Here is a 27711-nt window from a genome sequence, read left to right on the forward strand (position 1 = left end):
GTGTTTCTAAAGGTGTCTAATAACATGCACTAAAAGTTTGAAATTCAACTCCCGTGGGAAATTGAGTTATTAGCATAATATGTGACCATACCCTTAACATCCTATATAATGCAAAAAAGTCCAAATTTCATCATTCTTTAAGTAGCATGTGACATATGAAACTATAGGGTTTTCATGATTCTGAATCCATTCCAAGCATTCGTTTTGCACAAAAAACACTCCTTGGGAGGTAAACGGCCTCACAAACGTGATGAGGTCAGCACATTTGGTCAAGTGGATATGGCCTAATTTAGCCCAAGGAGTGTTTTTGTGCAAAACTAATGCTGGGAATGGATTCAGAATCATGAAAACCCCCTAGTTTCATATGTCACATGCTACTTAAAGATTGATGAAATTTGGACTTTTTTGCCTTATATAGGATGTTAAGGGTTTGGTCACATATTATGCTAATAACTCAATTTCCCACGGGAGTTGAATTTCAAACTTTTAGTATATGTTATTAGACACCTTTAGAAACACATTGGTGAAGACATTTCTTGGTAACGATTTAGTTCCCAGATTGGTCAAATACCTGATAAAATGCCCTTACTTAGGGCTGGACCACACATGGACAAATTACATCATCAACTTGCGATGGGAGTTGTTGCTATTGACCATTTGCAGACCGCGGCCATGTTTCCATCAGAGTTTGGAAGCACTTGTTTTCAGTAAAGCAATGTCCTGCTGCCTCTTGCATTATGTGCTAATTCAAAACAGGTGGTACACAGGGCAGTTGAGTGATATCTAACGAGCACTTCCAAACTCCAGCACTTAGAAAAAGAATCACCTGCAAGGACACAAAGTAGCTGATAACATGTACAGTGGATTTTTATGAAACAAACACTTTGAGGATAGAAAGAGAATAATTCAAGCTTTCCGTACAGCTGCAATGTTGGTGAGTTTGACGTTGTTTAATACAATCAGATAGGACTTTTCTGTTTGGATGAATGGGCTGCCATTGGAAGTTGCACCTAGGTAGCACCTTGCCATTAACTTACATAGTAAGATGGCCACGGTCTGCATATGGAGAGAATTGAGTGAAAGATATAATTTGTCTTATTAGCCAGGGATCCTTTTAAGACACGGGGAAAACATGCAAAAACACACAGAAAGGCCCTTTCGCCAACCCCACGTAGGGTAGGCGCTGATGACTTGAGATCTTATAGCTGGGAGGCAACATCACTGTGTTCCTTACCCTTTGATTACCTTACTTTGATGAATAGAACATGGTGGACCCTCTTGTAAACAAGTGTAATGCTTAATTGGGTCGTCCACTCACAGTTAACAGTCTTTGTATTGAGTTTGTGCTTGAAATGTACTGTACTGTAATTCTTAACTGTTAATAAATATTTAAATCAATCAATCAAAAAACCCTGCACTTCATACTGCAGGTTTCACACTAGAAAATACACTATATGCTTTACCAGTCTGACTGACAGCACGGAAATGTCTTGTTTAATGAAGTGCAATTTGCCCTTTTAATTAGCCATCATAGAATATATTTTTTTCTTTTTCTTTTATTTGACCATGTGTGGTCCATAGTGGCAACGTTTCTATTCCCAAAACCATATATTGCCATGGTTTTCTCTCTCAAAGTCTGTGGGGGGGGTTTTAATGGCGGGCTTTTGGTAAAATGCCAAAAGATCTGTGGTCAACAACACAGGCTAGGGATTTTCACATTTAGTTTTACAACAAAAACACGCTAGTAAACACCCCATTCATTAATTGTGAAGCTTTTGTGTCTTTTAAAAAAGCAGCTGCTAACCAGTAGCTAAATTAAACTACAGACATTACACGTCATCACTAGTCTGAAACACACAAGAATTCATGGTGGTGATGATCAACACAATAGTTTATAGCTTTTTACTTGCATTTACTTTACTAATTGCAGAACAATCTATCAAGAACTTGCATTTGCCACAGAGATTATTATCACAAATCCAATGCAAAAATCATATTTAGACTGATACTGTAAATCTGTATGGATCAAGGTGCGAACTTAACTCCTTTCGACTACAGCAATATTTCACCCCTAGACCACTCTATAGAATTAGCTGAGACAGTAGTCAATTCATATTACAAATCTACCCTGAAAATGTTCTGTTGCTTTTTGTACCACTAATATAACATACAAATCAGCTGCCTGCTGCTCGCCTCTCTTGTAGAAGACAAACAGTCCAAGCTGAGGGAAGATGTGTTCTTCTCGGGTGGTGTTGTTGCCATCGACCTCAAGGCTTTTCAACTCAGTTGCTTCAGTGGAGTCCAGCCTTAGTCTAAACTGGCATTAGACATGCTCACCCAGCGGGTAGAACAGGCTTGACTGAAAAAAAAACTGGGCGAATACAGATGAACAAATGAGATAGGACTGCCACCACTCTCAGGCAGCCTATGGGATAGCCCTGTCTGGTTAAGAGCAGTTGCATGTGGTGGAGAAAAGAGGAGCAGGAGCCCAACACTGAGCTGAATGCTTTTGCTCTGGTGTCTTGTGTCACTCTTTTCTCTAGGGGGGGGACATCCAAGTCACATGATCAGACTTGATCTGTTACATAAACAGACCCCGGTCGGCTCACATCAACTTTTGCTCAGTTATTATGTGTTGCCAAAACTCTTGCGCTGACATTGGTGGGGCCAAGGAGATATGTCAAGATGTTCACTTCTCTATGTTGTCTGTGACTGTTGCATCGCTTCGACACTCACTAGCGCCGCAAAACCCCACATGATTGACCTCCTGAAGGTCTGACACAGACTGGGAAGCGTTGCATCCTGTCACAGTATTTTAAATCTCACTCTAATTAACAGGTTCCGTGGGTGGTGTGATTCTGATAACTGATAGCCATCTGGGGTACAAACAAACCCTTTTATTCTAGAAAGAATACTTGAATCAAAGGTGACAGTCTGTTCATTCGTGAGCAAACTCAGACTGTCAAGGTGACAGGACCCCATTTTATTTTATTTGAACAAGATTCAAGATTTATTGTTCAATTCAATTGTAAGTTGTTCAATTCATATACCTAGGTACATAATATAATTCTTCATTGTTAGATTATTATATGCAGTTTTTGTTATGTGACAAACATAATTTAGATTTGACCTTATCTGACCTACAGTATATAAACATGTAGGTGTATTTCACTCTTTTAAAAGCACACAAGTCATTTACACATTCACACATATTCAAAACTAACAGTAAAGGTCTCCACACCGGGCGCGGATCGGATGCAAATTCAGATTTTTAGCAGCGTTTCTCCATCGGTTTTCCGAAAAACGTGGCCGGTGTGCAACCACCTTTACAGTTGCTGTACATAATTCCACTCCTTGTATCAAAATGAATGTCAAACAATGTTTTAATGTCTTTTCTGGGGGGGAAAGAAAACAATATATATACCTGTGTATATATTCTCCTGGCCTTGGACAGACTGTATTTTGTGAACATGAACCACTTTCTCATACAGTTGAATAGACAATACAGAATTTTCAGACATGGTAATATTCAAAGCTGGACCATCTGTCTTTTGGGTGGCAATATGGTAATATTTTGGAGGGACATGCAGCAAAGCCCTTTGGGACAGCACATGTCTGCCTCGCTGAATCCCAAATGCTCTATACTAGTCTCTCCAGCAGCATGCATCTTTTCCTCCATGGTGCACCATGGGTGCATGCATCATGCAATGCAACACCACATCTCTTCAGTCAGACGAGGAGGGAATGTCTAGAGGCAAGGCCTCTGGAAGATGAGTCCTGCAGGCCCAGATGGCTTGTTTTAAAGGGGCATTCCACTCATTTTCAACATTTTACTATGTCATTAATATACCTTAGAGCTGTTGTGTGGAAATAATAAAAAGTCCCCCCATTCTGTGTTTCCTAGAACTAGAAAAAATCCTGAACATGGTGAAACACATCTTGATGATGTCATCAAGATGTGTTTCACCATGTTAAGGATTTTTTTCATAATTACAGTTCTAGGAAACACAAAATGGGGGGACCTTTTTATTATTTTTAACAGCTCTAAGGTATATTAATAACATAGTAAAATGTTGAAAATGGGTGGTTTTCCCCTTTAAAGCCTGGCTTATACCATCTACTGTAGGGTTATATACACTTACACAGGTGGCGGGCACCGAAAATAGACAATCAAACAAGCTTGTAGATCTGCTGTTTTCCATGCGTATAGTATAAAGTCAGGCTTCAGTGTCGGCACTCTATGCTCAAACAGAACTGCGGTAGTTAGAAATATTTATTTTGCAAAGGTTGACACTCATAACTCATAACTCAACTCAACACTCACAACTCATAATAATGTTATATCACAGTAAAATCATACGTCAATGAATCTATCAATGTTGTTAAATAAAAGAAGGCCGTTGTGCTGTGCAACGTTTTGTATTGGTATTTTGCAGGATATAATTAAGGGTTATTGCAGGGCTAGTGCAAATAATATGGTAATATGACCATTATGACAGTGACCAGATACAGTTCATTAATGCAAGCCAGACACTAAACCGTTTATCTGTTGTCTATTAAAAGTAGTTGCGTTTAGAATGACTTCCCAAACTTCAGAGAGATGGCTGGCACAAAGTAGGAATTCCTTTACGATTTCAATCTCACATGAATCATTTGTCTCCTGCTGTGCTTTCTCTTGGCCTTCCTGATTGAAATTGGGACAATCTAGGGGGGGGGGAAGAGAGAACCCAGTGAATGCACATGCAGGGTCAGATGCAGATTACATAAGTGTGAGATTCCCATGATTTCTGTACACATGTATAGGCATTATTCTTGACATGTGAAAAAAAGAAATCCCATTGTGTGCTACTGCATTCCACGGACTGAGAGGTGAAAGCTTCAAGTGTAAACACCAAGTCGGAAAAGACATGGGGTGGAGAACAGAGTACAAGCTGTCAACCGCTCTAATTTCTGGCCATTTGCCTGGATTGAAGGTCTAAATATTATGACACATGATATGACTGAGCATACCTGTTGGATACATTCTAGCGGATCTACTGAGGCAATGTGGCTCGTGTCCCTTTGACACTTATGTCCTCAAAACCCCCAGTCTCTCTCTCTCCCCCCCCCTGACGTTACTGCCACCTGCTTATAACTGAAAGATAATATAGGAGCTGTTGATCTAGAATATATAGTGCACCTGCGTGTGTGTGTGTGTGTGTGTGTGTGTGTGTGTGTGTGTGTGTGTGTGTGTGTGTGTGTGTGTCTGTGTGTGAGAGAGAGAGAGAGAGAGAGACACACACACACAGACAGAGAGAGATCAGAGGGCATATCCCTGTTGCACTTTCACACACGTGTATGCTTGTGACGTATACCTCAAATATGCATCACCATTTTTGCTATAGCTATAGTTGTTGCTATATATACAGTAGTATAGGTGGTCGGGAGGCGATCAAGGAGCTCAGACTATGCAGCTGTGCGTGCGTGCGTGCAGAGATGGAGAGTAACCAAGAGAATGACAGCGAGGAGAGAGAAATCAGACGGTGGGAGAGAGAGAGAGAGCAAACGAGAGAGAGACAGAGAGAGAGAGAGAGAGAGAGAGAGAGCAAACGAGAGAGAGACAGAGAGAGAGAGAGAGAGAGAGAGAGAGAGAGAGAGAGAGAGAGAGAGAGACAGAGAGAGACAGAGAGAGAGAGAGAGGAACAAATAAACTATCATGGTCTGTGTTACAAGTGGTGAACATGTGGGTATGGGGGAGGTTGACAACATTTGCGATTAACAAGCTCCATCCCGGTTGGGTGTTCATTTCAATCTGCAGTAAGATATCCTCATGTCTGACCCTTGGAAGAGGGTCATTTGCCAGAGGAGGATTTTTTTTTTCTTCCTGCCTTTGTTTTAATACCGTCTTGGGCAGAAGGCTGGTGTAATAGAAACCAGACATGAGTCAGAATGTGAGGCATTCACTTCAGCAAGAACTCATAGCGTAGGGGAACCAGGATCAGTTAAAGCTAAGTTACTTGCTCTAAAAAGTTTGATCCGTTTTTTTGCAATTAGCAAATAGAGGGCAGGTGCCAGCTATAGGGCATTAGGATGGCTCGTCTATTCGGTGTATCAGACTTTGCATGGGAGATTTAAGGAGAGCAGAGGAGACATGGACAACCTTCAGGATGGGCAAGGCATGTGCAACTTTTCCAGGTGGGTTTAATCAAGTTTTTAGTTTTATGATGCAATTTATTCTGTCATGGCATTGGAGTTGCATCAGTAAAATTGTTTTTTTTTAAATTGGATCGGTGACTGCTTGCGTCACCATGTGTCAAAATACAATTCTTATAATCATTCAGCTTTTAAATTAAAAGAATAAACGTTTTACAGCTCTATAAGACGATTTTGTAATCCAAAATGGGGTATGTACATTTATTCATGAATAGCGCACCACCAACATATACAGTACAGTTTAGTTTATGGTCACACTATTGAACATGAATGGTTATGTTTGCATTAGATTAGAAAATACTCATTTGTTATTTAAAGCAGAACTTAAACGAACAGAACTTAAGCAGAACTTAAACGCTAACAATCAATTCAATACTGACAAAGTGACTAATATGGAAGTCCAAAAATAATTAATGATTTTTCGCTTTTCAGTTTATAGTTAAATTAAATGTTTAACTTGACACACTGGATGAAAGAGTTGCTTTCAAATTATGAATAACTGTTATGCAATCATTCATTATGCAGAACCTATTCAATTTTACAATTTTACTACATCTTTTGTATAATGTATAGTAATTACTACAGTAATTCTAACATAACTATGCGCTCAACGTGGACTATACAGTATATAAGTGATTCAAGAAAAACATGGCCATCACTAACATTTTGTGGAAATTCTAAACCCGGCCACTCAATAATGTCTGTCAGTCACGTTCCATGACACATGGAAGACATGGCCAAATGTGTTAGATCCTTAGTGAAGCAAATGTCCGCTATCTTGCCATCCTGGGGCATATATGGTATCTGGGTTGCCAACTTGCCCATCATAGATGCCATCGGTCTTCATGACTGTGCCCCTCCCTAGTGTCATTGGTGCTGGGGCCTGGAGGGGAGGCCTTGTGGCAGACCAACAAGCCTCGTCTGTTCACTCAGATGACAGGTGACATGGCACTTCCCACACCAGGGAACACAGTGCCACAGTCATGAGATCAACACATGAAGGACGAGGAGTCAGAAACACTACTATCTCCCCTCAGTGTACAGATTGAGCACAGCTATAGTGGATGTGAGGAGAGTTAACATTTCCAGCTTGTTTAGACCTGAGGCCGACTCTAAAAACGCCTAACCCAAACCCTAACATTTCTGAAAATCTTCAAATTTGTATTGACTAATATGTATTTTTAATGATTATGTTGCTACATGTACAGCAACAACTAATGAGGCACAGATGTAGCTCCTGGATTGAAAGGTATAACAATGTATACTAGGTTGCATCAGGTCTAAATGATATTACTTAGAACCTTTACCCATTTAGACTGAATGCAATATTTGCACCCATGTGTGTGTGTGTGTGTGTGTGTGTGTGTGTGTGTGTGTGTGTGTGTGTGTGTGTGTGTGTGTGTGTGTGTGGCGTGCGTGCGTGCGCGCGCACGCGCGCGCACGGGCATGTATGTATTTGTGTGTGTGTATACACACCCACCCACGTGTGTCCTTTTGCATGCTATGGCAAATATACTGTGGGAGCAGTAGTACTGTTAATTTACTTAAAACAGCTTAATTTTTCACCCTTACACCATTATGATTGTTGTTCATAGTAAAACATCTTGAACTGACTCACTGCTGACAAGATGAAATTATTTTTTATTCAATTTGTCACCTTCCTGTCAGTGTTCAGAACACTCTGACCTGACAGGTGCAGCATAGAGTTAAAATATTTAGATTAGAAGCCAAAATCTTCCAATCTTCCATCAGCAATTTATGGGCATTACCCTTAGCTGTTAACATTTCTATTTAGTTCACACACATTTCTATTAGGTGTTATGTGCAATTTAAACCAGGCAACAAACACAATTAAATACGTGTCATTGGAATCAGGCACTAGCCTGACTCCAATGACTGTTATGGAGTAAATAGAGGATCACATTAGTCACAAGTACACCAAACATGACTTCACTAGAAACACAGCTTGCTGCATGATGCATTGTGGCATGGGCAGTGAGTGGCTGACTGGCTGACATCATTCTGGGTGCTGACATGCATTAAGAACATAGGCCGTATTGTTATCTCAGTCAAATCCTTAGTGTAAATTGTACCATATTGTAACTCCAAAAGTGTTCAAATGTAACCAAATTAGAGTTGTAATTACAGCAATGAAGTTTATGTTTTAGGAAAATTCATAGAGAAGGCATGGCAGTTACGTTGGAGAACGATGTATCCATAAGTAACTGTTTATGTATTTTGTTTATGGTGTATCATTGTGTATGTACATTTTGTGAGTGACTTGTAAACTCGTGCGGGCTGGGCATCTTCTTATGATGTAGGGCACTTTAATAAAAATCACACCCGTGTGAACTGAGTGGTGTAAGGTCTTAATATAGCCTGATCAGCTGTGGTCTGACGTAATGTCTGACGTAATGAAATCACACCCGTGTGAACTGAGTGACCACTTTCCTAGATCTAGGCTATTGACCGTAGCAACCATGCTCATTTTTTGGTACGAACAGACAGACAGACAGACAGACAGACAGACACGTAAACTAACAAAGCCAGTCGTAGGAGTGGTTTACACCACTCAAAAAACTATCTTATCTATCTATCTATCTATCTATCTATCTATCTATCTATCTATCTATCTATCTATCTATCTATCTATCTATCTATCTATCTAATCTATATAAATGAACACTGATCAGATTATATAGTCTTGGTTGAAAATGGAATGGTGTGATGTGTACATCTACGATCTCAAACTGATTTGAATGAATACTGCAGTGGTTGGAGGTGATGTCCGTACTCTTAAACTGAACATTTTGAATCAGAATTGGTCAAAATTGGTATATTTTATTTTATTTTTTGAAAAATTAGTGGAAATAGCAGATTTAAAAGCTAAAAATCACACCTGTGTGAACTGAGTGGTGCAAATCCCCCCCCCCCCCTCTCTCTCATTAGCAGGCAACAGTGCAGCACTATCTCTCTCTCTCTGTTTCTGGCATAACAGCGCCACTTTTGGTACTCATTGGTACTGGTGCTCATAGTCACATAGTCACACACAAACACGGTTGGTTGAACACGGACATTGCTGTTCCTTGGAGTGGTTGCACCACTCAAAAATGTGTCACGATGAGCCATGTTGTGAGCTTCTATTACATTACATCTGCTATTTGTCGTACAAAGACGTATAGACCTATAGGGTTTAAGTGGAAAATGTCCCGCTCTGTTTTTTGTTTTGTTTTTCACAAATGGAACCCTGCCTATATGTGACACAGTTCATTTCATGCTTTACTTTGCAGTCAAATTCTCATCAATACGTTTGTGTTCTCTCTCTCCACAGATTCTAGTTAAAGAGCTTTTAAGACCAACATGAGTTGGAGCTTCCTCACTCGTCTCCTGGAAGAGATTCACAACCATTCCACCTTTGTGGGAAAGGTATGGCTGACGGTCCTCATCATTTTCCGCATCGTGCTCACGGCGGTCGGAGGGGAGTCCATCTACTCGGACGAGCAGTCCAAGTTCACCTGCAACACCAAGCAGCCGGGCTGTGACAATGTCTGCTACGACGCCTTCGCTCCTCTCTCGCACGTCCGCTTCTGGGTCTTCCAGATCATCATGATCTCCACCCCCTCCATCATGTACCTGGGCTACGCCATCCACAAGATAGCCCGCGTCAAGGACGAGGAGCTGAGGAGACACCACAGGATACGGAGGAAGCAGCAGCCGCCGCCGCACACCAGGTGGAGAGAGAACCATGAGGATATGGCGGAGGAGGGAGAGGACGATGATGCTGAGCCCATGATCTATGAGGACGCCATGTTAGCACAAGAGGTCAGACCTAAGCCTGTTGATGGCGACCAGAGACATGATGGCCGCCGAAAGATCATGCAAGAGGGCCTGATGCGGATCTATGTCCTTCAGCTCATGTCTCGGGCAATCTTTGAAGTCGCGTTCCTGGCAGGCCAATATCTTCTCTATGGCTTTCGGGTGAGCCCTTCATACGTGTGCAACAGGGCCCCCTGTCCTCATAGAGTGGACTGTTTTATCTCGAGGCCCACAGAGAAAACCATCTTCCTCCTCATAATGTACGTGGTGAGCGTCCTCTGTCTACTCCTAAATTTGTGTGAGATGTTGCACATAGGAATCGGAAACTTTCGGGACGCCCTTCGCAGGAAGAGAAGCACGAGGACGTCGTATAATGGCTACCCATTCTCCCGCAACATTCCAGCTTCCCCTCCAGGGTACAACCTTGTCATGAAGTCAGACAAGCCTAAACAAATTCCCAACAGCCTCATTACTCACGAGCAGAACATGGCCAACGTTGCCCATGAGCAGCAGGGCATCAGTCCAGATGAGAACATCCCGTCGGATCTTGCGAGCCTGCACCGTCACTTGCGAGTTGCACAGGAGCAGCTTGACATGGCATTTCAAACATATAGTACAAAAAGCAACCAGCCAACCTCCAGAACCAGTAGCCCTGGGTCTGGAGGCACCATGGCAGAACAAAATAGGGCCAACGCAGTCCAGGAAAAACAAGGAGCCAGGCCAAAATCAGCCACAGAGAAAGGTGGGACCATTGTTAAAAATGGAAAGTCCTCTGTCTGGATCTAGAAACAACTGTCACATTGCAAATCACTTCAAACTCCTTTATGACATTGAAGACAACTGGAGGAGTTGTTTATGTTGGAAGAGACTTTAAACAATAATAAGGGTGGAATATATATGATCAATCACAACAGATATAAAGCCCACACAATGGTGTGGTTGGACGATGGGCATACCATTTTAAGTGGCATTAGTCACAGTAGTGTATTGGGGAAATAAGGGAATAAGAAGAACAAATGAACACAAGTTCAAGTTCATGTTTTTTTTTCCTGATCGCATACACGTGACGTATGACGGTGAGATTCATTGTTCCCATATGCATCTCTCAATCCACAACACATTATCAGATACCGTGCTATGATTCTTCTTTGTTACTGTAGTGTGTCATTTTCACATATCACTGCTTTTTTACATGGTTATTGTATCTGCTTAGTATAACATCTCTCATTCCTGCTGTAACTTCATAGGGTAAAGTGATGTTTTTTTGTATTGCTTCAAACTATTTATTTGATCTACTGTCGAACTGGATTCGAAATTTTGTTTGAATTTTGAATTGTGGCCTAAATCAAAATTTCAAGTGTGAAACAAAAATGCTGCATAGTTGCACTAACACTTATTCGTAACAAATTGATGAAATGATTGTTTGCCAAATGGACCTGCCCTTAGATGCATGTATTTGAAGAATTAATATTGGATGTAGTATGTATGAGTGTCACTGGAAGGAGATACATGTGAAATATTCAGATAAAAATAAAATTAAAATAAGGTAGGCCTACCGTAGATTAGAAGGTCTGAAAGGTCTGCACTGCATGGTGGTCTGAGACTGCAACATACCACCAATTACTTTACAAATACTTGCAGTGACTTTTGAAAGGAGAAAGGTAAGTTAACTGTATTGACAATAATGCTTATTTGTTAAATACATACTGATGATTTCTGCAACTTGAGGCAGATAATGCATGCTTTGCAAATGTGCACAAACCCCTTCCCCACATAGAAGACCCATCCCATTTAACTCATATTTAGGCATGCTACAGTAGCCTATACGTCTGATGAGCATTCAATGTTTTCTATTTTTGAATCAATGTTTCAAAGTAGTGTCAGTATAATAGCTAATTCTGCCTTCACTATCGTGATAGCCTACTCCTAGTCCTAAGTGCCTCAAATGTTAAAGATTGTTGAAATGTTATATTCATAAAAATAAACCAATATCAATCCTGCTTTATCAAATAGACCGCTTCATCTCTCTCTCTTACACATGCACACACACACACGCACGCAAGCATGCACTCTTGCGCCACCCCTTACCCCAAAACGTATTTGCCATTTTTACTATTTTGAAAAACATTTTTAAATAGTTAAAATAGACTCACAACGTGTCGATGTAGATCGGCTAGTTCAGCTGTGCTCAAAGTGCGGCCCGCGGGCCAAATGCGGCCCTGGGACGAATGTTATACAGCCCGTACCCTGCAGCTTCATACCTGAATTGTATTATGAACAGCCCGCCCAACAGTATGGGACATTTTTACAGGTTTTTAACCTGGGCATTTCCCAGAGTATAATTTGTCAGTAGAAGGGAGTTCCAGCCGCGCCTCTAGCCTATAACAGGCCAGTCTGGTGCATCTCAGGTGCAGGACCTGCACCCTGATATAATAAAATAAGGGCCTAAATCGTCTGAGCTGCTCCAGTGCCTTCTTGTTCGCATATAATTTGTCAGTGTTCCTTGTTCCTTGTATTTTTTTTATTTTTATTTTTTTACCTTGCTTTGGTAATGTGACATAAGGCTGAAAAAAGGCTGAGTTACGCGTTTTGTTCACAGCACACACCTGACAAAACTAAAAGACCATTGACATTAAATATTGATGATGATGGTTAAATAGAATCGTTTATTAAATCCGAAGCTAAATGATGAAGTTGACCCTTGGGTGCATGTTTTAATATTTTCTAATATGGCCCCCTTTGAAAAAAGTTTGGACACACAGTCCTGGGCTAAAGTTGAACTATTTTAAATGTTTTTCAAGATTGCAAAATATGGCAAAGAAGTTTAGGGACATGGGGCGCCCAAGATAGGGCCAGAGATATGGCTCTGGATAGGGCCAACAACAGTGTGTGTGTGTGTGTGTGTGTGTGTGTGTGTGTGTGTGTGTGTGTGTGTGTGTGTGTGTGTGTGTGTGTGTGTGTGCGCGCGCGCGCGCGTGCGAGAGAGAGAGAGAGAGAGAGAGAGAGACACCGCCACCTAGTAGGTGTCAACCTATGGTGTCAACCAGTGTAGGCTTTCGAAGGACGCCACCCTGCACTGCCGGCAAACCATAGCATGGCTCCAGCCCTGGCCGCAAATAGCGATGAACAAAAAGGGGGAAAAGAAAACAACCCTCTGACCTCATCATCACCATAGGGGGAGGGATCATTCATCACTCACGTGTTCTTATTATGAAGCAATGCATTGTGGGAGTTCAAAATGGAGCGTGTGCTGAGGAAAGACTGAGGACTCCCCTGGCCCTGTATGACCTAACCTGGACCCAACAAGGGTACGTTTTACCACCAGTACTCGTTAAATAACTCCATATTTTGGCAAGACTGACGTTACATGCTGCGTCGAATCTCGCGTCATTAAATATGACGTCGAGCTGCGAAGGAGGACAGATACTCATACACGCAGAGATTGCAATGTAGGTTTTCTAGCACTCTTCACAATGAATCCAGTGGCGATATTTTACTTTTCTAAGGCCACGTTTGGGTCCAACAGCTTGCTTCGTGGTTGTATGTGTCATTCTCGAACACTCCACGGATGGTATCGATGTTTAACAACAAATAACGGATGGATCCCCGTCAAGAAGTACAGTCAAGAAGCGAGTGGACGTGGTCCTGAAAACGAACAGCCACGGTATGTGTGTTACAACCTTCATCATCACAGGACCTTGGTCAAGATCCAAGGACAAGATACCGGGGCGTTTCTCCAAGGAATTATAACCAACGACATGGGGCTCTTTGAAGAAGAACAACAAAGAGCTATGTATGCACACATGCTGAATGTACAGGGAAGGACACTATATGACATCATGTTGTACAGGTAATATAACTGATATTATAATGTGTGTGTGTGTATATGTATGTGTGTGTATGTATATGTATATATATATATTACATTTTCATTGTTTTCGTCCACAGTAATGGTCATGTGATAGCAGTAATGTTACTTTTTATCAGCTAAACTAGTAAACAGGTGGGCGTGACGGCTTATCTGTAAAGCAAGGCTCATGCGTTTTGGTAGCCCTAGAATGTCTGTGATCATACATATATTCCATATTTATTCCTAATACACAGCCATAGATCACCTACAGTATATCCACTCCCAGTTAGCAGCACGACATGCATGGCATAAATGTGGTCGACGCTCCGTGTATGCTCAGTTTGCTCACCCAATAAATAATTTCTAAGACTTGGAGTCAGATGTGGTCCTCTAGTTTCATATCCATGTGAAAGTTCTGGCAGAAAACGTGTGTTTAGTTAAATATCTCCACTTTTCCACGGGCTTCACACGGACACCATTCTCTCTGGGCAAGGGGCCCGGAATGACAGCTGGACTTCATTTATCAAAACTTCCCGTTGATCACCACAAACGTCATCACAAATTGACCAGGGAAGCACAAATGTTTGGGGCACACAAATTGACAGGTGGTGATTAATTACGCAAGTACCATTCAAAACGCACCTGCACGTTTTGGTAAACGTTTTAAACGGCTCTGAAATGGCTTCCAGTAGCAAACATTTATACATAATCTAAATAAATAAGCTGTTTTCTCACCAGCGCCGGCTCTCACTCAACTTTGTCTTTCAGTATAAAAGAAGCAGAGGCAGGTTGCAGCTTTCTCCTCGAGTGCGACAGCACTGTAAAAGACTTGATGTTGAGGCACTTGAAGGTGTACAAGATTCGGCGGAAGGTGAACCTGAGCCCCTGTCCAGACCTCTCTCTGTGGGCAGTGCTTCCCCTGGGGAAAGAAACAAGCGAAACATTGGCTAAGCCAGATATCTCCTCCCCAGAAAAAGCTCTGGTGTGGGAGACTGACGCACGGTCTGAGGCCATGGGCTGGAGACTGGTGCTGGACAATCAAATTGACCCTTTGAGTATGATCGCATCATGCAAGCAAGGTGACACAGAAGACTATCATAGACATCGCTATGCTATAGGTAAGGCCAAGTTGATTTTTATTGCAAAATGGAATGAGAGGGAAACGTGGGTTTTCATTCCTTGCACCCAAAACATTGTATATAATAGGGTTTTAAAATAATCGGAATTGGATCGGGAGCAAAAATTTCTTGATATTTGACTGGATAATTATTGTATTATCTGTGATTTTGGATATTGTACTGTTGTGATATGGCATAAGTGCTCTATAAAAATATGAATATCGGATCGGGGAAAATCGGTATCGGCAGATTCTCAAAATCATCAGAATCGGATCGGGAGCAAAAACACTTGATCAGGACACCCCTAATAATTAATGTTGTTTTGTTTTTTATCATTTTTCTCCAGGACTTCCTGAAGGAGTTAAGGACCTTCCTCCAGGCGTGGCACTCCCCCTGGAATCCAATCTAGAGTACATGCAGGGCATCAGCTTCAGTAAAGGCTGTTACATTGGCCAGGAGCTCACAGCCAGGACTCATCACACTGGAGTGATACGGAAACGCCTGATGCCAGTACGCCTGTCGCCCTCCGTCGAAGGCCTTGAGGAAGGAACACTACAGACGCAGTCTGGCAAGCCTGCTGGGAAACATAGGGCAGGGGTAGGAGATCTCGGTCTGAGCCTAATCCGCCTTGCTCATGCCAAAGAAGTGCTATCAGTCACATCTTCTGATGGCACCAAAGGGACTGCTGAGGCCAGTGTGCCAGAATGGTGGCCAAAAGACTCCAAAATCAAGTGACACAAAATAAATGTATTGCTTCAAGAGTGGTGTGCGCAGCGTAGTAAGTAAAGGGTTGATAGTGGATACTCCCAACGTGTTACATGGTTGTTTCACCTTCACCTGCATGGCATTCATCTACCTGTACTTGATATTCTGTTTTTGCTTCATTTACAATTAACAACACTTAAGCCCTACAGTACATACTTTGTTGTGGGATGGGGTTGCAGATCTATAAGCTCCCGTCACAATACATTGAGTGTATAGATCTGCTATTTGTAATGATTCTGACATGCCCAAAATAGGCTTGCCAGATTGAAAGTGTTTGAACAGAATGGTTTAAGCAAGCAGTATATACTTTCTTAATATATGAAACTAATGTTTAATAAATATTCAGAGACACTAACTAATGTTTTATTAATTTCCCTTTTTTATACTTTTGCCTTTCAGAGGCATGAACATTCACAGCCACATTTAACATGAAGATGAACATTCACATTTAAAATGCAATACCTCCCAGAATGTGCATACACAACATAGGATGCGATAAAAGCATAGTTTCACCACTTTGACATATTGTAATACTGTTTATTCATGACACCAGTTGAAGCTGTTATGTCACAGGCTACAGATGGCAGTATTCAACCTATTCCTGGTAAGGAGGATGCTGCCCTCTTGTGGAGTGTATTGTCTCTCGAATTTGCTGCAACAGGCTTTCAGGTTGTGAGCTCAGAGCCGAAGGATCCAGGCGCTTAAAGTCCTCATTGCAAAGCAGGCATTCAAGAATATGAGCCACTCTTTGTAGATCAAAGGCAGCATGGTGAGGTCCAAGTGTGGCAAGGGTCTCTGACAAATGCTTTGGGTAATCGGAGGAGTTGCCAGAGGTGCTAGAGCTCAAGAAGGACATGCGGTTGTCGGCAATTATTTTAAGGAACGAGGCAAATTCCACATAATCAATACCAGAGCAAGACTTCATGATGACCTGGGAAAGTAAAGCAACATATCAATAGACAAACAAAATAGTGCAGTATATACAGTACATAACAGCATTGTACGGTAGAGTAGACTGATACGATAAATATGTTTTCCTCCAGTACCTGGCAGTGCTGGTGCCATGAATCCATGGTGTTTCTCCATTCCTCTATCTCTCTTTGGACAGCAGACAACTCATTTTGAAGGAACTGCCACATTATGTCAATGTTGCAGCCATTCAGCCAATTATGATTGATGGAGATGGTGTCTTCCTGCAAGACGGGTAGATGAAAGTCACAATCGGTGACTAACACGCCACACCAATATACACCTGTTTTACACCTAAGAAGACCAAATCCATGTATGTGTGGGCATGATGAATTGGCATAACGAATAAATTAGGAAGGTAAAATGGGGTTAACAAAAAAAACAAATTGGCTACTCTAAATAGACTAGTCTAGACGGCTCTGCCTTCTAGAGCGCCAAGCCATAAAAACAGTAATATTTTAGGAAAAAACATGACGAATTGGTGGACTGGACACTGATTTACAGTTCTATGAGCACACGCATAATTATACTGAATTAATGTTGAATGAAAACAAGTCATGAGAAATGTAGAGGCGCATTGATCTTTAGAATTCTCCCCAGATCATAACATCGATGAGACTGAGTCTGTGAGTGAGAACATATCTTCACAGTTCTTACCAGATTATAAACTTGATGATGCCAACCACTGGGAACAAATATAATTTCACCCGCCTCCTGAATGATTTCAAGAGGTTGACAGGCTTCATGAAAGTGTGGGAAAAGCGCTTTGTCCTGAAGATCAGGTGAAGTTACATCATAAGCGAGGTTGCCGTGGCTGTCTCGTAAATACTCCTCCTGGCCTGGTGGATAGAGGAGCCATTTTTTCCTCCCACAAATGTTTGCAGACCAACTATAGGATCTGAACACATCAGCATGGAATGGAGTCCTAGGAAGACATATTATACATGTAAGTCATTCTGAAGAACTAATATTGTACAGCTGTCTGTGAACATCTCTTTAGTGCGTCTAGATCAGTGGTTCTCAATGTAGTGACTTGTGCGGGTTGCCGGGTTCAAGGGCATCCCCAGGACCCCAGCAAATGATTGTTAGGAACTAAATAGACGGTTATGGGTTTGAGAGTGTACAAATGGAACTGTACAGGTCCCTTTTGTTCCATCCTATTGTTTCATTTGTACAGACATACAAACAGACACACCATAAAGACTTTGAGAACCACTGCTCTAGAGATGAATGAAGATTTATTTTCATACCATGAACCTTTGGGGCCCATGTAGACAAACCGATAGTCATCCACTTCAAGTGCATCCCAATATTCGTTGAGCCAGTCAGAGGAAAAAAACACGGGTGTGGTGTAAACACCATGATCTGGAAATTCCCTGTCAAAAAGTACCAAACATTAACTACTTTAGCCCTATTTAAAAAAAAATAGCAATCAGGCAATTGCTGATCTACAATCTAGAATTTTTATTTATGTTTTTATTTTTTAATGTCACTTTAATGATATGCCAAAATAGGGACACCAGGTTCGTTACTGGTCCTCTGCTATAATCAATCAGTCAGTATTCATGTTCATCATTGGTAGCCTAAATAAAGTAATGTATAAAAATGCAATCAGTATCAATGTAAGACCTTGACATATGCCAGTCTTTCAGGTAAAGGCATCCTTTGGGCGATGAGTGTCCATTCTGGATATATTCCTTCCAGTAGTGTATGAATTCTTTAAAAGGCATAATTTGCTTGGGGTTTGCATTGTACTCCTTAGCATTACAGTTTGCCACAGGAACTGAGGTCTCATCTGTAAGGAGGACAAATAAATAAAGCATTATAGCAACAACTACATGCATTGACAATTATGTGTATTAGTTATTACATTGTCAATAAATTGTATTCACCAAACTCTTGTAGCAGTTTCTGAAAATTAGGTTTCCCCTCTTCAGTCACCCATTGTTTTCTACATTTCCAGTCCTCAGTAAATCTTCTTGAAAACATACATGGGTGATTAGGAAGCAAGGACTTTTTGAAAAATTTAGAATAGCTCAAGTCCTTGTCAATATAATCCACAAAGTGTGAAGACCAGAACTGCTCATAAGTCTGCCTTGGTATTTTGACAAGACTGCAGCAGTTATGGTAAGACTCCCTGTCCATTATTGTAAACAAAACCTCGGCTGGGTAAATTGCCACGGTAGGTAAGATAGGCTAAAAGCTAGCTTGCTAAATGCTACATTATATGATGTCCACTCTTTTTCAGTTATTTCACGTTTTATATATAGTCAATAACATTGGCAGATAGACAACATTAACCATATTTTTTCAAGACTTGTCTTTGTTTCCTGGATACATTCCCACGTCGTGGAATTTATAATCCATCCTATTCTGCGCTATTATTTTCTAGCCGGATAGTAAAAGCTACTGTACATGCGCCATACGTCACTTCCGTAATAAACAACAGCGTTATGATTTTCTCTCGTCACGCAGAGGTAATCTTCGTTTAGTGTGTCATTGAGTGTGAAAGCGAATAGTGATCTACGCAGAAATCAGAGACGTTTTATAGCATTATAATGACGGTGTCGTGTTTAAATCACTCTGATACTCAGCTCGCTAACGTTAGCCTACGTTACCATTAAAAGTTATAGTGTGAATCGTCTCCAGTCCAACCTGGTCCAGTATTTTCCAGGACCCTTTTCACCTCCCGAACAGGCTCACAGATTCGGATCACGGAGTGAATAACGTATGGTCTATATATAAATCAGTATTATTGATTGCAACATTGTATGTGCTTGGTTCACATTTAACCATTGAACTCAATTTGTGCCTCTTTCATGTTTAGGAAAGCAACCCTGTCCAAAATGAGCCGAGACATTCCCATCCACAGCTGGCAGGGTTCCTATTACATCAACTGTGACAAACGGTGGGAAACTGGTACCCTATCCCTCACACGAACCATGGTCCGTTTCACTTCTGACCAGACAAAGGAGACTGTGACCAGCTTCCGTCTCTCCTGCATCATGGAGATCAAGATGGAATCATCCAGCTATATCTTCAGCACTCTCACGGTCCTTGAGCAGGGCAATGTGAAGCACTGGTTTGGTTCCCTGAAGCCCAACAGGGTGGTCATTTACAACGTCCTGGAGCATTTCTGGAGAGAGCGTCTCCTATCTCCCTCAACAGAGACCCAGGGGCAGGGAGCGGAGGCTCTGCCCTCCAAAGGCAGAGAGCTCATCGGCCTAATGGCAGGGGCCCAGAGACGACTGGAGGACACGGGCGTGGTCCTACACCACCAGGGAGAGCAGTTTGATAACATGATGGAAGGACTGGAAAAGATTGACTCTGACTTGGGTGTCGCAGACAAGTAATTGCCTAAATACTCTCTGGCTTTTTTATCACTTAATAATCAAATCAGTAAATCATAACTAGCCTACTGAACTTACCTGCATCATTGAGTCAATGTTAGTGTTGATTATTATGCAGTTAATAAGGTATGGATTTATTACATCAATCTTTCATATCTGCAAGTTGATTTTCATACCGTACTTACGAAGGAACTTACTTATGAATGGAATCCAGAGGCATACTCTAAAATCAAACAAACCATGGTGTGCTTTGGAAAATGGTTAATAGCAATGTCAAATATCTCGTGTGTCATAGGCAAACATACAGTACAGTCCTTTAACATTTTGTAACTAACCTACAATATGTTCCACCATGCTGCTGTGGTTGGATGCTTTGTTAGCTTGGGTTGCACTTGCAATACACAACCCAGGCCCAATCTAAATGTCAACTGTCATTCCGTGAGTAGTATTCTTCTCATGACTCTTGTCTGTTCTCGCTGCAGGCTGCTGACAGAACTAGAGTCTCCTCCCTGGTGGCCATTTGGTAAACTGCCCTGGAGGGCTCAGCAGGAAGCCAAGGCAGCGTACGCTGAGAGAGCCGCTGCTGGGAAGGGCTCCACGATGCACAAGGTGATCAGCAGCATCCCTGCCGTGGTGTCCAGGGGCGGGGAGTCGGACCTGAAGCCAGGGTGTCTGTTAGTGTTTGTGTCCTCTCTGGAGGTGCGAGATACCAATCACCATCTCCTCCACCGCTTTGAAAGGAGCGAGGTCGATGACATCAGGGTACACAACCCCTATGAGGTCAGCATCAGGCAGCGCTTCATCGGCAAACCGGATATTTGCTACCGACTTCTGTCTGCCAAGATGCCAGAGGCAATGGCAGTGCTGGAGATGCAGTACAAAAAGAAGGTGGAGTACACCTGCGAATATGCTGCCTTCAAGACAAGTCCTGCGGCCATTTCTCCGATTGACGCAGAGGGTTCAGTGTGGAATGAAGGTGAGTAGACATCACAGTGCACAGTGAAATCTGAAGTATCTAACTCTGAAGCCGGTATACAATTGTCTTTATTCAGACCGCAGGCATCTTGCCAGCAAGGTGCTACCTAGGTGCTACTTCCCATAGACAGCCCATTCATCCAAACAGAAATGTCCTCTAATTATATTAAACAACGTCACCAACATTGCAGCTGTAGAGAAAGCTTGAATTATCCTCTGCAAAGTGTTTGTTTCATAAAAATCCACCGTAGACATTTTATGAGCTACTTTCCTGTCAAGAAATTCCTTGCATTGCAAGTGTTGGAGTTTGGAAGCGCTCGTTGAATATCACTCAACCACCCATGCGTACCACCTGTTTTGAATTTGCACATGGTGCAGCAGGAGGTTGCTTTACTGATAACGAGTGCTTCCATACTCTGATACTTAGAAAATAATCATCTGCAAGGAATTTCTTGACAGGAAGTAGCTCATAACATGTCTACGGTGGATTTTTATGAAATAAACACTTTACAGATTGAAAGAGGATAATTCAAGCTTTCCCTACAGCTGCAATGTTGGTGAGTTTGACGTTGTTTAATTAATTAGATAGGACTTTTCTGTTTGGATGAATGGGCGGTCTATGGGAAGTAGCACCTAGTAGGTAGCACCTTGCTGCGGTCTGAATAAAGACCCTTACAGGAACATTTTACTCTTACAGAGTTAAATCACCTCTGTTTGCCATGTTTGTATGGTTTCCTTGCTGTGTATTTAATGTACTGCAACATTTGACCACGGTGTGGCGCTAAAGGTCTGCATTTTCAATACAGCCTCCTGTAATGAAGACGCTTGCAAGGAAAAGTCCTACAATGTTATTGCAAGCACCGCAGCAGTCTCAATATGACAAAATGACAACTGTAAGCTGCAACACATAATACACATTACTACTGCATATGGTTCTGGTAGCCGCAATTTGCAACTCTAGATTTTTTTTATAATGGGATGAATCTAGAGTTGCAATACCCTCCATTGACTCCCCACTCATCATTTTGCGTTTGCGATCTGCTTGTCTTAAACGACGTTAAACTCACCAACATTGCAGCTGTAGTCCAAGCTTGAATTATTCTCTTTCAATCTGCAAAGCTTGTTTTTCATAAAAATCCCCCGTAGACATGTTATGAGCTACTTTATGTCAAGAAGAAGAAATGTTGGAGTTTGGAAGCGCTCGTTTGTATTAAGGGGTCGCGCTGCTGCCTCCTGCATTATGTGCAAATGCGAAACAGATGCATGCAGGGACGTTCAGGGACTTACGACGAGCGCTTCCAAACTCCAGCACTTAGAAAAAGAATCACTTGCACAGAATGTCTTGACAGAAAGTAGCTCATAACATGTCTACGGGGGATTTATATGAAAAACAAGCTTTGCAGATTGAAAGAGAATAATTCAAGCTTGGACTACAGCTGCAATGTTGGTGAGTTTAACGTCGTTTAAGACGAGCAGATCGCAAACGCAAAATGATGAGTGGGGAGTCAATGGAGGGTATTGCAACTCTAGATTCATCCCATTATAAAAAAATCTAGAGTTGCAAATTGCGGCTAATGGTTCTGGGTGTCTTTCCAGAAATGCTATTTTTATGAATATATCGCCTCATTTCTGGTGCCTTATACTGCCATACCACCAGTTTACTCTTTGGTTTGCACACACACACACACACACACACACACACACACACACACACACACACACACACACACACACATACACACATACAGACACTTGCACTTCAAGGTGGGCTGTGTTTGTGTCGTTTCCATTCTCCACCCATGGAGTCAGGTTTGCAGCAAATGTGCCAGGAGACAGAGGTCCCCATGGAGATTCCAGCTGGGGAGCTCTCCCAGGTGCAGGTGCATGTGCTCCGGCCAGCTGTCAGCCAGGCTGAGGCCCAGGAATTGAGACAGGTGAGGTCTCCCACAGCCTCTATAGATATAAATGACTTGCACCGTTGTTAGTTACCTTTAAGACTTGGTCACACTCATATGACGGCACTGGGCAGGGTCATACAAATGTTATGTCTATGGGCAGAAAATTATACACTTTGCCTCAAATAATGGCTACTGTTACTGTAAACCAGCCTCTGGGTTTTTCGGTAAAGCATATTATGATGAGCATTCGCTGTATGGTATGTAACACTGATGTCACGACACAATAAGTTTGAGAAAATAAGCTGCTCTCCACGTGAAAATGAAGAACGGGGGAATGTTATAGAGTACGAATGTTATTTCCAGTCCAAACCCACGATTCAGTATAATGATTTTTATTTTTCATCCTGTATGTTTTAAATGCTAGTTGGTGAGACCACAAACCAAAGTCTGTATTGGGTTTAAGAGAGGGAAAGAGACATGGTCAGTTATTTGGTCAGACGGCAGAAAGTCTTTCCATGCAGGACCATATAACATTGAGTTGGGTTTAGATGCACGGTCTGTGATGACAGAACCCAAACAGTGACGCAAATTCAGGACAATTATTTTTCATTTAGCGACATTATTACAGGTTGCTTAGAATGAGAAGGTTTGTGTAAAACTTCGGTGCATATTTGTTTTACTAACCCATACATAATTACTTTCATAAACAGTTTCCATTATGCATTTGGTCTCAATATAGTCAGCATTTGCTAATGCCAATAGTTTCTTGGTAGGACTAAATGGGAACATGGCCATATCGTAGAAGGCCAATAAAACATATCTTGAATCAGGCTTTGTGAGCACTTCACAATGGCTATCCAGTTAATTATTATACATTATAACAGTGTCAACAAATGTTTTTTTTTATTATCCTAGTGTAAGTCGCTATCGTTCTTGTCTATATAATCATTTTTCAAACAAATTCATCATGGCGGTAACAATTAGAACTAGTTCAGTGTTAATGTTTTGGGTTGTCTATTGTTTCTGTATCAATGGCTTTTTGTCTACAGCTGATACGTTATAATAGCTAAGACTTCAAAGGATACCAATTTTGACATAATGCTACACTTTTGGACACACCCTACTCTTAATGTAATTCATGGCAATAGAACAAGCTTCAGTGGGTAAAGAGTCTAATATTCTGCCTTAAGTGCTTTTAGCAAATGCCCCTCTTTGTCCATGCATATCACGCTGAATATTGTTTGGAATTGAAAATGTCCTTGAAATTAACTATTTCAAAAGCATGACAAGAGTTTTTGTTTTATTTTTGTAATAGTGCATTAGACTAAATGTTTAAATTTGCGGGTTTCTACATGACTTACTTCTTTTAGCCATGATATAAGCAGTTGCTAAAAATAGTAAATGTCTCTGTTTATTCAATGACGCACCAGAACTCCTGCAAATGTAAGAGTATATGGCATGATTGGGTCATATTAGCCTAGTTTGAAGCATTTCCATCACAATCCAACATAGTTGTGCGACCTGAAAGATGGAATGCAGTTGTCCTTTGGTGTGTACAGAAATACTATCTGTTTTCTAACTCCTGTCTGGACCGGTTCCTGTGCGCTGCTGCAATGTCCACGTTTGCTGGCCAGTGAAAACTGACATAATGTTAATGGGTGTGTGTGAGCGTGAGTAGGGGAACATAATATTAGTTTAGAAACCATGGTGGTGGGGTTTGGAGTGAGTGTTTATTAGGTTTTGCTTGGCACACATCATGGTTTATTTAAGTTGTTCCATCGACCATAACATACACAGTTGTTAGACCGTGGAGATGTAGTCGTATAATTCACTGAACGCACTAAAGTGAAGACAACAAATGTTATTGTCCGTCAGATATCAGTGACTCCAGGAGACCAGCCGATGTCTTTTAATGATCACATACACGGTATACTATCACATGACACCATAGATATCATATACCTAGCTATAGCTATCATATTGGTCGCTATAATTGTATCACAGCTGGTGTCAAATTGTAATGCTGACATTTCGTCTGCAGCCATTTTTATTAGCTTCCCATTTTCTGTGTGGCCAGCAAGGGAAAGAAGAAAGAATTCTGAAAAAGGGCAACAAAAAAAAAGTCACCTATCACCCCTTTTTGTACCCACTCTATATTCCACTGAGATAGTACCTTAATTCTAACTCACTGACCCCATCTTTATATGGTCTATCTCTACATATGGTCGAAGTTTCATCACTCCCCTTAGCTTCCTCCGTCCCCCCCCGCATTTCTGTGTTGCATCTCCCCTTCCTTTATTTGTGGCCCCCTCCATGCTCGTCCAAGTTCAGGCAAACTAATGACATGTACTTTGTCTTCCTTTGTCTGTGTGCGTGCGCGTGCGTATGCGCGTAGATTTTCATGCAGCTGAAGAACCTGGCTCTGGAAGCCGAGACGGAGCTGGAGCGCCAGGACGAGGTCTTAGATGCCCTGACCGGCTCCACAGAGCGGGCCACCATGCACGTTGACAAGCACACCTCGCGCATGAAAAGGTTGCTGTAGCAGCGTTCACAACCAACCGAGACGTAGCCGCGAAATACAGCGTAAGTTTCTTATCGTTGCTATTTTGGAACCGTAAAGGTTTCAGACTGACTTGCACAAAAGGCAGACCATGCCAAACGTTGAACGACCGATTATATAGGTTACTTATAGGTTTGCTACTTTCGCAACTTTGAATGCTGTTATAAATCTGTTTCAGTTTTAAGTACACTATAGTGAATTCTTCTGTCTCGTGTGATCTGTGCTTCACTGAGCAACCTTGCCAAAATCCTCAGTCGCACAAATCCTTAACTCAATGTGGGGCTTTGCTCAAATGATATTCTTATTTTTGTTTCTTTCAGAATGTAATTATCAATCCTAAATTTGCCACTGGGTTACATTGAAAAAAGCAAAAAAATAAGAAAGGCAGTGATATTTTCAGCATAATTTTTGGGTCCAGTTTTAACAGACTCTTCAACATGCGACTGCGTTGCTCCCAAACTAGACAAACACATGTATTTGAAGTGACACATCCAGTTGTAAAAGTGCATGACAGACCTGGTCTAATCCCTTTACATGAGGTAATGGGGTGACTGTTATCCTGCCACATCATCTTCATGCTGTTCCTCTATATGCTTTTGGCAGAAAGTGCATGAGATTACACTTTGCACCAATGGAAAAAGGTCCGTAACATTCCCAGAAACCTGGGCATGTGTTCTATAATAAAAATGAATGTGAAATGAGTAGTCCCAATAGCAGATAACATTGTCAATGGCGTTAGTGTTCCATTTTGTGATCCATAACTTTGATCCTTCCATTTTAACTGGTGATTGTTTGCCTGCCAATGCCCCTCCTTATATCCAGGTCCTTGGCTCACTTTCTGTGGACACAGTGTCACTCTGGCTTCGCGTCTTGCATGTCCCGGTGTTACTGTTTTGCATCAAAGAGAAATATTATATCATTATCGGTGTATAAAAAGCAGACTATAAATGTGCAGAACTCTGGGAACTCTTGGAAAACGCAACAAAAAAACACATCCTTACTGTATGTTTTAATTTAAGTATAATAAAATAATGTAGGGTAAGGGACGTCTATACACAGCAGCATAATGTACATTAATAGCTTATCTTATAAATCTATTATGTGTAAATGACATGCTATAATACTGTAATTCTGTGATTTATTTTGGTTTTATTGTTGTACTAATTTAATTTGTAATGATCTGTTATTTATTCTATATATATATATATATATATATATATATATATATATATATACATATGTATATGTATGTATGTGTAAAAGCTTTTAACTGTGTCGTTTTTGACTTCCCTAGTAATAAAATGGATGAAAGATATAATTATCTGTACTTTTTAGGTCTACGTACTTTAGGCAATTACTCTTATTTAGCTGGAACTGATATGGGAAAAAAGTTTTGAAGTATATTCCTGGTTAGGTAAGACATATCAAAACAGGGCTGCCATATGAAAAAGTGGCATGGAGAATGTCAAACGCACGCTAAATGGAAAAGGAAGTTATTTGGGAAGTTATTTACTGTTTCTTAGTGCCATGAGTACCGTTTCATGGATATGACTCTCTTTGTAAACCTGCCATGGCTATTATAACACTCTTCTGGCTGCAGATGATTGGCATTTTCTGTTCACCACCTCTGTTGGGCAATTTTCACGAGAAAGGGGGACCGCTGCGAGTTAGGAGCCCAGATTCATTTGATTTGGCAAGCAGTTGGCACTTTCAATTATGACTCGGGAAGAAGCCTTACTTTAAAAGGGAGTGAAAGAGGACCAGCAGCCTCGCTCAACAGCTCTCAACCCAGTCATTATGAACTTATCACTTCAGTTAAACGCAGCCCACCATTATAGATGTGAGAGACCCATAACATTTAAGCACAGGATGACACAAAGGAATGACCGGACATGGCAGTGCTGAGATGTTTCTTTTTTGCTCGGAGAGAATATGTTTTCACAGTGTAGACCATTTATTTTTGTTGATTTGAGTGATAAACAGTCAGATTTTGGAAGTCCCAAAACTCCAGAAGCATACCACATGGTTATGTGAATTCCAACCCCTAAAAAAGGTTAGGGAAATAGAGCACATACTGGCGTGGTTTAGAAGCAGCCTTGCAATATGAGGAAGTGGTGGCGGTCTTGTCTGACCACAGATACATGAGATCCGGCTTTGCCTTCCTAACGGATGGTATGGAGACGCGAGGGATTCTGCTGGCCTTGACTTCCAAGTCTGT

General features: G+C 41.4%; 4 protein-coding genes across 8 annotated transcripts; 3 read left to right on the top strand and 1 right to left on the bottom strand.

The window, feature by feature from the left end:
- Nucleotides 1–828: 828 nt before the first annotated feature.
- Nucleotides 829–11992, top strand: gjc2 (gap junction protein gamma 2). Its single transcript, XM_079488820.1, has 2 exons — nt 829–934; nt 9524–11992. Exon 2 carries the CDS (start codon nt 9553–9555, stop codon nt 10792–10794), a length of 1242 nt encoding a protein of 413 aa, XP_079344946.1. The 5' UTR covers nt 829–934; nt 9524–9552; the 3' UTR covers nt 10795–11992.
- Nucleotides 11993–13200: 1208 nt separating this feature from the next.
- Nucleotides 13201–16096, top strand: iba57 (iron-sulfur cluster assembly factor IBA57). Its single transcript, XM_079488941.1, has 3 exons — nt 13201–13858; nt 14627–14976; nt 15323–16096. Exons 1-3 carry the CDS (start codon nt 13482–13484, stop codon nt 15709–15711), a joined length of 1116 nt encoding a protein of 371 aa, XP_079345067.1. The 5' UTR covers nt 13201–13481; the 3' UTR covers nt 15712–16096.
- A 123-nt stretch (nt 16097–16219) lies between these two features.
- On the bottom strand, nt 16220–20520 carry jmjd4 (jumonji domain containing 4). 2 transcript variants are annotated; one of them, XM_079488936.1, is made up of 6 exons: nt 20396–20520; nt 18340–18505; nt 17961–18086; nt 17368–17635; nt 16788–16934; nt 16220–16672 (listed from the first exon to the last, which is right to left on the bottom strand). In XM_079488936.1, exons 1-6 carry the CDS (start codon nt 20412–20414, stop codon nt 16337–16339), a joined length of 1062 nt encoding a protein of 353 aa, XP_079345062.1. In that variant the 5' UTR covers nt 20415–20520; the 3' UTR covers nt 16220–16336. The 2 variants fall into 2 exon arrangements, with proteins under 2 accessions (XP_079345062.1, XP_079345061.1); XM_079488935.1 differs by lacking the exon at nt 20396–20520 and adding an exon at nt 18603–19073.
- Nucleotides 18759–26802, top strand: snap47 (synaptosome associated protein 47). Of its 4 annotated transcripts, XM_079488939.1 has the most exons (6): nt 19141–19438; nt 19538–20059; nt 20543–21036; nt 22845–22969; nt 25329–25516; nt 26316–26802. In XM_079488939.1, exons 2-5 carry the CDS (start codon nt 19557–19559, stop codon nt 25473–25475), a joined length of 1269 nt encoding a protein of 422 aa, XP_079345065.1. In that variant the 5' UTR covers nt 19141–19438; nt 19538–19556; the 3' UTR covers nt 25476–25516; nt 26316–26802. The 4 variants fall into 4 exon arrangements, with proteins under 4 accessions (XP_079345064.1, XP_079345066.1, XP_079345065.1 ...); XM_079488938.1 differs by lacking the exon at nt 19141–19438 and adding an exon at nt 18759–18837 and having other exon boundaries at nt 25329–26802; XM_079488940.1 differs by lacking the exons at nt 25329–25516; nt 26316–26802 and adding an exon at nt 21842–21928 and having other exon boundaries at nt 19136–19438; nt 22845–22958.
- Nucleotides 26803–27711: the final 909 nt, after the last annotated feature.

The sequence above is a fragment of the Electrona antarctica genome (assembly GCF_951216825.1).
Source record: "Electrona antarctica genome assembly, chromosome: 19".
Lineage (NCBI taxonomy): Eukaryota > Metazoa > Chordata > Actinopteri > Myctophiformes > Myctophidae > Electrona > Electrona antarctica.

Bases quoted from the DNA above. Each gene is read 5' to 3' on its own strand.
- jmjd4 (XM_079488935.1), bottom strand. From the start codon at position 18,855: ATGGACAGGGAGTCTTACCATAACTGCTGCAGTCTTGTCAAAATACCA. The intron at 18,087-18,339 runs GTCTTACATTGA...ACTTTTTGACAG, and splicing joins AAAGACTGGCATATGTCAAG to GGAATTTCCAGATCATGGTG. The intron at 16,673-16,787 runs GTACTGGAGGAA...TTACTTTCCCAG, and splicing joins CATGGCACCAGCACTGCCAG to GTCATCATGAAGTCTTGCTC.
- gjc2 (XM_079488820.1), top strand. From the start codon at position 9,553: ATGAGTTGGAGCTTCCTCACTCGTCTCCTGGAAGAGATTCACAACCAT.
- iba57 (XM_079488941.1), top strand. From the start codon at position 13,482: ATGAATCCAGTGGCGATATTTTACTTTTCTAAGGCCACGTTTGGGTCC. The intron at 13,859-14,626 runs GTAATATAACTG...TTTGTCTTTCAG, and splicing joins TATGACATCATGTTGTACAG to TATAAAAGAAGCAGAGGCAG. The intron at 14,977-15,322 runs GTAAGGCCAAGT...ATTTTTCTCCAG, and splicing joins TAGACATCGCTATGCTATAG to GACTTCCTGAAGGAGTTAAG.
- snap47 (XM_079488938.1), top strand. From the start codon at position 19,557: ATGAGCCGAGACATTCCCATCCACAGCTGGCAGGGTTCCTATTACATC. The intron at 21,037-22,844 runs GTGAGTAGACAT...CCATGGAGTCAG, and splicing joins GGGTTCAGTGTGGAATGAAG to GTTTGCAGCAAATGTGCCAG. The intron at 22,970-25,328 runs GTGAGGTCTCCC...GTATGCGCGTAG, and splicing joins AGGCCCAGGAATTGAGACAG to ATTTTCATGCAGCTGAAGAA.